Raw genomic sequence first — 12,369 nt, forward strand, 5'->3', positions numbered from 1 at the left:
TAGAATTAGGATTTGGCAAAATGCAGTAGTTTCATTGTCAGATTATCAAAGGAAACCGAATGACTCGCTTTGAAGCTAGTCTGCAGGCACAGACCCTGATTGAAACTTTGATCTCCACACATAGACTAGCATGTATAAAACTTGCTGTTTCATTTTAGCGAGAGGGCCTTCAGTACGATAGGCTGCACATTCAGAACCTTAACTCAAGTGAAAGCTTTGCCCAGCAGACTACTTTTAAGCCTGCACAGAAAAATCTCACCACTGAAAAACACACACACAAATCCTCCCCATATATGGATTATCAAATTTCCCCAAAACAATAAAACTATTAATTCCATAATAACATACAGGGGGGAATTCCTAATTGCTATAATACAAATAGTGCTATGAGACACTCAATCACTGACAACCCTTATAAAATCATTGTATTATTATAATGCAAACCAGTTGTATTTTTTGTTTAATAGACAAATGATAAATGGAAATAATGGATGGAATATTATTATTACTATGATTTATTATTCATTTTTTATTTTATTTTTTATTTTTTAAATTTATTTATTTCATTTCATTATTATTATTATGTATTTATATATATATATATTTTTTTTTTTTTTTTGGGGGGGGGGGGTACGTGTAATTATTGAACTTTTATTGAGTATTAGATAATCTATGCATGTCTTTGTGGTTTCCAAATGATCCAGATTCAGAAATGGTGGCATTGCCTAAAGTTGATGATTCAGTCACCTACACATCTTCTAATATCGACCCAGGTATGAATATTGTCATGGATACCATTGCTTTATAACCCCTAATAGCAAGCACATACTCATTGCAAAAACCTATTCATTATCTATGCATATAATCTAATTGTAATACAATATGTACAGTTTTTGTAATTGTATTATCCTATGCTTCTGAGATGTTTTTAACATAAAATGTGTACTGTGTAAATTTGAAGGTGTCGATTACTAACTGTTGATCTCATGCTGTGTATCTTTAGATTTTTTGTCCTTTGCTTCTAATATGGTTGTCTATCTTCTGATCCAGCAAATAACCTAAATTTAGTAAAAAGGTAAATGTTCAATTTTTAGTTTTTCATATATTCGCAAGGTACGAACTCAAATCTATCTTTTAACAGAAGTTCATCACAAGATTTTACTTCTTTAAAAGAAATTTTCATTCCTATTTTGTTTGAGAGCATTGAATTTTTTACAAACTAGAGAATGCCATTGACTCAGGTACGTCATTTAATGTAAAAAATATCAAGTTCTTGACCCATTGAAAGGAGTCACATAGTTATGTGCATAAGAGCTGAATGCCAAATGTTTTATCTAGGGTCTTACAGGGTCAAATGTATATACGCATCAAATGATATATGGGCTAGAAAAAAAAAATCTATTGCTGATGTGGTTTACGGTACACCATGTGGAGTGTTATAAAAACAGTGGATAGAAGAAGAGAAGAAAGGATAGGCGGAGAAAGTGGAGATTTGAGAGTAGAGTATTCTTTCTTGAAAATAGTCCTGAAAAGGACTGTAAACCAGAAGGAATTGTGAGTGAGAACAGCTTGAGTAGTAGAGCTGATGAGGAGATGCTGGCTTGAGTCGGCGAGTAGAGATGCAGAGATGCCAACCCTCCCGATTTCATCGGGAGGCTCCCGAAAATTCATCCCAACTCCCGCCCTTACGATTACCATCCTTATCCTCCCGAAATTACGATTTTTTTTTGCATTGATCATATTGGATTGAAAGTACATGTATCGTCTGCTAACTTTAGCATGTATTAACTCCATTGCGTTCGCTGCTACTAAATTCTGTGTGAAAGGCAGACAAATAAGGAGCAGCGAAAAGCTGGTGCATGCGATATGCCCAACGGGAATCCACTGTGCACCAGGCCGGTAGGCCTGGCTAGCTAGCTTCGTGAGCCGTGTGCGCTCGCGGCCGCTGGATTTGTCGAGTCGTGCGGTGGAATATCGGTGTGTGATTTCGGCGTGTTGATGGGTTGATATTGACACGAAATGGCGGAAAATCAACAAAAGAAGACCAAGAAATGGTCTCAGAAGTATAAGACTGAATACAGTCTATAGTGCCCGTGTATTCGGAAAGAGGAATTTACCATGCATTTTGCACAATTTGCAGCGTGTAGTGGACATTTCAGTTGAGCACGGAGGTCGTGATAATATTCAGAAGCACTTTGGGAGCAAACGGACATTGCGAAGACAAGATCTTTACAAATACAGGTAGATGTTACCCGTGCTGAGCTTTCTTTACTGGATTTATGGTGAAACATAACCTGCCTATAGCTGATAATTCCTCCTAATTATTATTGTTGAACAGGTACTTTTCTTCTATCACGTCTATTGTCCCCTAATTTTTTTTACATGTAAAAATGCATATTTGATATATTTTTATGTTAAAAAAGTGGGAACAATGTTTTTTTTTAAAACATGTGAAATGATCCAAATAAGGGTCAGATTGCACCAGAGAGCATCTAGAAACCCAGAGCTTCCAGGGCCCTAAGGCGGGCCCTGGACCCCGGCCGCAAGGGTCGAGCGCTCCGCGCTCGAGATGTGCACTACGCGCACATAAATTGGTGTCAGACGCAAATCCTCCCTAATTCTGATTTCCAAAAGTTGGCATCTCTGGAGATGATGAGTAGTAGAGAGACTCGACTTTTCGGACAGGTTGACTGTCCATCTTCAGGAGTGAGTGTACCGTAAACCACATCAGCAATTGTACATGCCACCATGCAAACCTCCAAACAACATCTGATAAAATATCTAATTTTCATGTTCTTACAAACTGATGAATGGGTTGAGATAAAAGCTTGTATCTCTATTTTTTTCAAGTAAACATGTTATGAAGTAATATGTAAATCCTCCATTTCAGCAATGGAGGACCCTCCCAAATTTGAAGAATTCTCCGCCCCTTCTACTGCTGGAAAGCCAGGTATGAGGATGTATGCATTTCGACTATGTATACATGTACATTATTTAAACACCATTTGTTGCAATATTCAACATTCAGCCACATTTCATCCATGGAGAGGAAAGGAAAAAAACATGCCTTTGAAATCAAATTACATTTTCCATATCTCCACCCTATTATTACATGTACATCACAAGAATTTTTTCATCATTTTACATAATAGATTTTCCCCTTTAATGACCCAGGATTGCCCCCCAAATTTCAAAATAAATATACATGTAGCTCAAAAAATTGCTCCTTCATTGTGCTATTGGGTTTATTGAAAAATTTGATAAGGAATGTTAATACAAAGGAGAAGACATGTACATTTAGGTAAGATATCACCCAGAACCACCCCATTCTAGGGGGTGTTTCATAAAGCTGTTTGTATTAAAGTTAAGAGCAACTTTTAAAATGACTGGTGAACCTTTCTTACGCACTGAATGATTGCCAATGAACATTGAATGGTGAATATCATTTACCACAAGAAAGGATCACCAGTCGTTCTTAAAGTCATTGTTAACTTACGAACAGCTTTATGAAATGGCCCAGGATAAAGTTGTAGGAGTATATCTAAATAAACTAGCCTCCAGAACTCCACCCTCCCCGTCCCTGGTACAAGTTGGCTAGTTGAAAATGTAATTAAGATGGATTTTCTGTAAATGCCCCCCCTTCCTGTTGCAAGTCGACTTTATCACCTTTCTGATTCCGTACTATGACATTAGCTCCGGCGACAATTGCTACAATGGAAAATTTCCATGTAAAAGCCAATACAATGTAGGTAACATTCATGACCAATAATGATAATAATAACACAGTTCTTGTAAAGGGCATATCACATTATGACGTGACGTCCCTATGCGCTTCCTGCTCGAGCGAGGCATCGATGCATTATGGCCTGACGCCGTGAATAAGATAATCCCGAGTGTGGTTGCACCTGCGGATTAGTGGGATAATTCGTAAAATAGCGTGCTATTTTGCAAATAATCCTACATGTAAGTTGACTAGGGATTGCAATCTTGAGATTGATTCTGCGAACTAGCGCGATAATTGCATCTCCTTTACAAATAATCTTGAGATTGTTCAGATCGGGATAATTTGCCAGAACAGAAGTAGCGCGCTAATTTGAGAACTCTAGCTGGTGCAGACGGCCCTTTTGAGATATCAAGACTATATATATTGCAGGAGCAAATGTCACGTCACCTCCTGATTGAGCTACTGTCATGGATGGTGTCTGTTGACTCATGCTCTTAGTCCTCTACTGTTGGCTGTGAGATCATGGTTAAAAAAAAAAGAGAAGAGTCATTCCATTGCATTCTACCATAACCCTTTCAGCGCTACTGGTATAAGAGTCCAAGTCTGAGACCCCCCGGGGGGGGGGGGGCACTTACGTTGACGAGTGGATACCATGCGCGACCAAATAAACACGTAAAAAGAATGTCTTTTTCAAGATAGGGCACGTTACGTATGTATAATGTATATGTAATAAGGGTATTTGAAACACTAAAATAATGAAAATGGTATCTATTTCGCTAGGAAAGCTACATGTTTAGGGTCAGATTTGCGAAGGTATAAAAAATCAAGACTAAAATGTTTATAAAGGATGCACTTTTTGCCCCAACAGTCAACACTACGTGTTTAGAGTACGATTTGCGCGAGGTGTGGGAGGTGGGGCCGTACTATTTGTACTACTAAACCCAATGATGTAGGTAAACGGACGACCAACGTCTGTGACATAATGATTTCTTGTTCAGGGGTTCAATTCAGGGAATTCTTGCCAAGAGTATCGTTTTGTTTCTAATACTTGTTAAGGGTAGGGTTTGAGACGCCAATACTTGTTAAGGGGTGTATTTTCAGAATATAGAAAATACGTATTTAGGTTGCTTTTCGAGACCCCATGGTCGCGCATCGCTCATGGCATCAAATTGTTGTGGTGAACAATTTAGATCAATTCCCATATACATCACGGTGTCCAGTTCAATTGACTGGCATCGAAAAAGAGTTGATTTCTGAGCATTTTGGTGCTGCCCAAATCATGCAGCATTCTCCTATCATTTTTATCAGCTTCTTTCAACTACATGTAGGTATTCAATCTCATGTCGAGAACTAAAGTTTGTTTTATTGCTCATACACTTACAGCTCATTTATTGTCTCATATATCACCACTTCATAACAATATTCCTCTTACAACTTTTATTTTTTACAATTTAATGCATGTTGATGATGTGCAGTGTACATGTACATTGGGTCCCTCCACCAAAAATCGAAAATTCATAAACTCCTAAAGTAAAAGAAATTGGGTATCAATATGTTAATTTATCTTCTTTTTTTTGTGACCATCATATTAAAATTGAAAATTCATAAACCCCTGAAGAAAAAAAAAAGAAATTAGGTATCATGCTGTCGGTATGTCTTCTGATTTTGTGACCATCAAATTAAAATTGAAAATTCTTAAACCGTTGGAGTAAAATGAATTGTGTCTCATGCTACATGTGTCTGTGTATCTCGATCACCATCAAATTAAAATAAAAAAAATGCTTAACTATTGAAATAAAAGGAATTGTCTCTCATGCTATCTGTGCATCTCTTTGTATATCGACATCAAATTACAATTGAAATTCTTTTAACCGTTGGAGTAAAAGTAATTGTGTCTCATGCTATTTGTGTTTCTCCTTATCACCATCAAATTAAAATTGAAAATTCATAAACATTTGTAGTACACTGAAGTGGATGTCAACCTGTCAGTGTGTACATGTATATGACGATCAAGGTTGTCGGGCTTCTTGCGCCCTTGGTGGGTATAGCCCGTAGATTTGCTAGACAGTCAGACCGCAGGTCCCAAGAAAGTGGCTTCTTTCATCCAAGTGATATTCATGACTTGAGTTGTTTTGCATATTTAATGAGCTTGATGCGGACCGAAACACCTCTTTTCATTCGGTCATTGCTGCTGCTCTAATTGTGCATCGAATTTCATGAATTTGGTACCATTGTAAAGAAGAAGAATCATTCTTTCAGGTCATGTGTTTGGATTTATTCAAAGATTTTGTAATATAGGTTAAAATTTTGATCTAAAATATGCTACAAAATAAATATTTTCACCTGACAAAAGCTGCTATTTTCACACTTTATTTATGTTTGAGCCCAAATGATTTTTATATCATGATAAAGCTGAATAGTATGCTTTGAAATGATATAGGTTTCAAAATAAGAATTGGTTTAATCGGGTCAAGATCACACTTTTCATTTGCCAAGTACATAAAGCAGTTTGAAAACAAGAATACTGCACTCTGATTGGTCAAAGAGACCACCCAGTGGCAATTCCAACGGTTCCAGTGCCTGGGTTCGTGGGAAGGTCACACTTCCCATGTGGTAATCTCCTCAAATACCCCGCGCCTGTTGTTCTGTGAACCTTATCCAGCCAATCAGAACTCTGGATTTCATGCAAGTACAAAATTTCAGAAATCTCGTCTTGTACCTTGGTGGGAAAAGTGTGATCTTGACCCGATTAAAAGGTGCCGCATATCAAGAGTGGCATTGTGAGAAAGTACAGAAGTTCAGCTTTATGGTGATATAGATATCATTGAGGCTCAAAATAAAAAGTTTTGCACAATTTGCAAAAGAAAACAGAGGAAGAAAATTCAGTTTTGAGGCACACTTTCAGGCCAGAAATTTACTTATTTAACAAAATATTGTATACAAAATAAATGACCAATATGAAAGAGTAATTTTTACTCTATCTGATGGTGCAATAATATTTCATTTAACTTGAGGTTAAAATAGGTAAATCTTTAGAGAAAGAAAGTCTCACGAATCACGAGATTTTGCAAGGAAGAGGATTCAGCCACGAGATGATTTGGATGAATCTGGCCTTTTGCTCATTAGCATAGGGACCTGCGGTCTGACTGTAGACACGAATTGCAGCTTAGTTTGGGTAGTCTAGATGATGTCATGGTTAGTGTACCTAAACCTTGTCAATGAGTGTAATACTGAATTTGAACTTTTTGGAAAGTGCATGTCCTTTATAAACTTATGGAATATTGACGCCCTTCATGAAGTTGTGATCAGTTTGTAATTTATTGAATTAAAAAAGCATTCCTCTATTACTGCCCCACTTTGTTTAATACAATTAAATACAATACAAGTTAAATGTTATACATACATGTAGTCCATTCTTTTATTATTTCAATGTGCTTTACAATTATAGCATACATGTACATACAATATAGAAGCCTACATGTAGGAAAAGTATTGATAAAACTATTAAGTAAGGAGGAAGAAAACGGGAATGTCTTTAGTCTACTTTTGAAGGCTTCAATGGAAGAAACATCACATATATGGGTAGGAGTGGAGCGATTGAGGAAAAGGTGCGATCTCTTTAATAATTAGAATTGAAAATCCATAATTCTTGATGAAAAATATAAATATTAAAAGGTCTATTTTTTTTTTCAGTTTATTTTTAATATTGTTTTTTTTTGCCTCCTCATCCTTCTTCATCATCATCATCATCACAACCATCATCATCATCATCATCACCACCATCATCATCATGAGGGGGGTACTGTAGTGTCCGTCCCTTGCAAACTGACTCCCCTAAAAATAATATAATTCTGCCCCCAGTTGTTCATCGGAAAATAAAATTAGCAATTTATGCAGGAAAGTACCTCTTTAAATTGCTTCTTTAATATGAAGTCCATAGTCCATTTATTCTCACAATATGAGTAAAACCTCTACTGTGCTTTGGACTCAAGTCAATTAGTCATGAGATTGTTACAAACCATTTATTCATAGATCTGTCTTTGCTTTGTTTTAACTGGATATTACTGCAGCACCACATGTTGCAAATCATGTGAGCTGTTGTGAGAGGAGTGTTTTTGTGTGTGTACTTTGATGTGGTAGAGTGGTTGAAATGGCTACTAAATCTGCAAAGACTATGAGGGGTAAGTCTGATGGGACGTTGCAAGAAACTTGCGATCAATTGCAAGTCTATTTTCATTCCCCAAATCAAGCATATGCCGTGCAATTAAGTGTAAATTTGCGATTGATTGCTAAACTGCTTCAAGAAACAAGGAGTGTAATCTGATTGTCTACAGTTAAAATTGATCAATCAGTTGTAAAATTGCTACAGAATTTTTGCGATTGGTCGCAAATATTTTCTTGCAACACCCCCTAAGAATGTATGATTGTATGGTGTTCAGTCATTTTCATTTCCCAGTGTTGGTGCATTTGTTAAGTATATTCATTTCTTAATTCTATTTAAAGCATCAACAGCTGCCATATGCGTGCTCTTTTGTATATATTAACTTCTAATATCTAATAATCTAGGGCAATCTATTTGTGATATGGCTGATCCCTTATACTGGAAATTGTATCAAGATCCTACATGTAGTCATGTGTGTCTTTCACTTTGTGATATTTATTGATTCCTGTATCATTACAGGTATTGCTACATGTATTTGTTGTTTACATCTCCACAACTTAAATTATGATTGATTAAATACCTCTCTTATGGGGTGTTGCAAGAAAGTATTTGCGATCAATTGCAAATATTCTGTTGCAATTTTACAACTGATATGTTAGCTGTAGCAAATCAGATAAAATTTCTTGTTTCAAGAAGCAGATTAGCAATCACCAATGTGCAATTAACTGCAAGACATACACTGTATGACTGATGTAGAGACCAAAAATAGACAATTGATCACAAGTTTCTTGCAACACCCCATTAATGTACCTCTTGTTCATGAGGTGGGTACTCTGCCATTGATCCAAGACGTCCAGTATAATAAGGTATTGTGAAGCTGAAAAGAAACAAATTTTTGATCAATTTTGTGTATTTTACTTCTAGTCCACCAGGTGGCAATATATAACCCCCAGTCGGCCCACAACCATCCCAGGCCATGCCCCCAGGCCAGGGCCATCTATCACATCAAAACCAGGCCGGTGGGATGGGCATGCAACACGGTCAACAACAGCTGCCGGTGAGTACTGAAACAAGTAGGGACTGGGTGGGTGTTTCATAAAGCTGTTTGTAACTTACGAGCGACTTTAGAATGGTGATCCTTTCTTGTGGTAAATGGTTTATGTCAAAATGTTCATTGGCGATGGTTTAGCGGGAAGAAAGGTTCACCAGTTGTTCTTGAAGTCGCTCTTAAATGAACGGCTTTGGGAAACACCCTCCAGTTTCACGGAAGACTTGCAATTGTGGTCACTGGCCTGTATTCTGAAGTCGGGTTTAATTTAAACTCTGTTTAAAGTTGTGGTTTAACTATGGGAAGCCAGTTGTAACATAAATATCTAACAATAGATGTTCAATTGATCAGCTCATTTGACTCCAAAAACATTATTAACTGCCTGGGAAGAATAAGTATGACAACTGTCTTCACCATTAAAGAATTAGTAAAGAGCACACTAAACATGAAAAGCATTTACTATAAACAGAATTTTGAAACATTTGGCTTCCCATAGTTTTAGCACAGAGTTAGACATGGTCTAACCCGACTTCAGAATACGGGCCATTGTGTCATTCTAGCAACTTCCATGGTAACATTTCTCAAGGTCCCCGATCTACATGTAGTATTCTTTTCAAACTGAAAGAAATCCGAAGAGACCAATGGCACTTTAGAATAAAGTGCTGAAATAAGCAGGGACTCGAAAGACATACGATTATAATAGCTTTGTCATTATCGCAACTTCCGTGGTAGGAGGTGGACTCAGTACCCAATCAAATTCAAGGTTTACAAGAGTAATTACCATATTTTGGCAAGTTTCCTTAATTCCAAGCCGCAACAAAACAGTGACCCTGACAAATACTTAAGTCAAACTGACAGATATCCGGAGAGACTGAATGTCCATGAGACGGAAATTTCCTTGCGCCACCCCCTCCAGTGTCCTTGGCCCTGTTGCAATTGATCTGATGAACCACAACTATAGAAAGCCACCAATGTCAACATCTAAAATGCAAGTTTGTTCAAAATCTGTTCTAGATATGACGTTTATCATACATTCATCGTCTTGACAAATCAGTATCCTCCATTTTGCTTACTAAAGGACATTGTGCAAATTTTCAGTAGGTAAAATTATGACAGTGATGGATTTCCATATAGTTGTGGTTGATCAGATCAATCGCAACTCTTGTAAATCATTCGCAACTCTTTGTAAGATGGGACCCTGGTACACTATCAAGTTTTAAGCACTATCTTTCCAGCTCTGACAGTCATTGCTTTGATTGGTGTAGAAGTACTGGTCTCTAAGAGTTACATGTACAGTGGTCACTTTTAACAGACCTGCCAACTAGTAGGTTTCTGGCGTAATGAGTATGGTTTTTCAATCAAAATATGGCAGTGTGTTTTTTCTTTGAAAAATAATTTTTATTTTATTTTTGTATTTTTTATTCATTTTACAAAAATCGTAATTTATTGAGAAAAATCATCTCTATTTCATAAAACTTACACAGATATGGTTCTTAGATCAATGTAATTTGAGGTAACTTTAAAAAAAAAATCATTTTCTTAAAACCAGGGTGAGATATACACATGTTTAAATGTTTTTTTTTTCATCTGCAAGAGCAGTGTGCATTTTAGCTTGTGCGCCGCGATCAGCGAGTGCACCACACATTTTATTATGAAATACACTTTTGGGGGAAAAGGACACTTTTTTTATCACAGAATACACTTTTTCATTCCCAGAGGTTGGCAGGTCTGTTTTAGAGAATGACTGTTTTTCAGTGCAAGCAAGCATCTTGAAGTGGTGCTTGCTTGGCTCAGAACACATTAGTTGGTGAAAATCACTTACAAGATGCTTTGCGAAATAACTCTAACATCTTGCTTCGCTCTTTGTTCCTTCACCATTGAGTACGTGTCTCCATATTTATGGATATATCCGTCTTATTCTCAGAAAAAAATGAACAATTACATGTATATACTATTCATGTACAATTGAGACCAGAATTTTACATACCCCAGAAATTCAAACAAAAGTTGACACTTGCCAAACATCATACAATTTAATGTATCTTATAAAATTTTTGCTTATCATGACGAATTTGATATCAATCAAATGAGTATGTCATGCCCCTTCATCACATCGCTTTGTCATCAGGAGCTGGAAAATATTTAGGTGTCAGTTTTTCCTCAAGAATCTTCATATTTTAGACAAATTAGAAATAAAAACTTGACAAAATCTTTTCATATTTGTGTTAGTTACTTCTCAACACAAACATTCAGATTACAATATTTTGTTCAGTAGTGACATAGAAAATGTAATATGAATCATAGATTTGAATTTATATATTTCTATGAAACGATGTTTGAAAATGTAATAACAAACAATAGAATAGATCTGGCATGAATATTAATTTTTTCCTTTAAAGAGAATTTTCCCTGAAATATGTAAATTCAAGGGCTTAATATGCTCTTTCATTTGATTCCAAATTCGTCATGGTAGTATATATATTTTGGAAGATAAAGAAAATTGTACGATGTTTGGCAAGCTAACAAATTTCACTGAATTCCATGGGTGTATGTAAACTTTTGGCCTCAACTGTATATTGAAAAGATAAATTCAAGAAAAGTCTGACCCACGATCCTTCAGTCCTATAAAAATATTCTTAAGTTATAAAACCCCTTTCTTGACAGTTTAAGGTTACCAAAAAAATTGTGAATGTTTTCATACCTTTTAATACATGTAGGTATTATTTAATTCAATTGAAGTGACAAAGTGTGGTGCTGGGATATGAAAAGCTAATATAAATGTGAATTGAACTGTAACAGTCAAATGGATGATGGTTTACAATTAAAATGGTCCAAAACATAACTAACATAATTAGGACCTACATTGCAGTTGTAGCAATTTCCCAGTTGAATAGAATATTGATGAGTAATAGGCTTAGATTGGAGCTAAAATTAATCTGGTTTTAATGAAGCATGGTGCCTGTTGGTCCTGTGGAATGATTCATCAATCCTCTGGCCTAGTTTCCCCCTCAAGAGTTCTGAGGATTGTTCAGACACGGTGCTGCAGCAACAAAATTCAGTAACAAAATTCAGCAACTAAACTCAACAACACTTTAACACCTAAACTTAGCAACTCTACTTAGCAACAAAACTAAGCACCTAAACTTAGCACCTAAACTTAGGAACTAAACTCAGCAACTAAACTAGTAACTAAACTTAGCAACAAAACTTAGCACCTACCTAAACTAAGCAACTGAACTTAGCACCTAAACTCAGCAACAAAACTAAACAACTAAAACTTAGCCCTTAAACTCAGCAACTAAACCAGCAACAAACTTAACAACTTAAACTTAGCCCCATAAACTCAGCTACTAAACTTAGCAACAAAACTTAGCACCTAAACCTAGCAACTAAACTTAGCACCTAAACTTAGCAACTAAACTCAGCAGCAAACTC

General features: G+C 36.3%; 1 protein-coding gene across 1 annotated transcript in view; it reads left to right on the top strand.

The window, feature by feature from the left end:
* Positions 1–12,369, top strand: part of LOC121429071 (FK506-binding protein 15-like) — a 92,108-nt gene that overhangs the window by 1,652 nt on the left and 78,087 nt on the right. Inside the window, exons 2-4 of the mRNA XM_041625976.1 lie at positions 705–773; positions 2,891–2,950; positions 8,811–8,905. Of these exons, the coding sequence (XP_041481910.1) occupies positions 705–773; positions 2,891–2,950; positions 8,811–8,905 (224 nt within the window). The remainder of the gene's footprint in view (positions 1–704; positions 774–2,890; positions 2,951–8,810; positions 8,906–12,369) is intronic.

Source organism: Lytechinus variegatus, chromosome 15 (assembly GCF_018143015.1).
Source record: "Lytechinus variegatus isolate NC3 chromosome 15, Lvar_3.0, whole genome shotgun sequence".
Classification (NCBI taxonomy): domain Eukaryota; kingdom Metazoa; phylum Echinodermata; class Echinoidea; order Temnopleuroida; family Toxopneustidae; genus Lytechinus; species Lytechinus variegatus.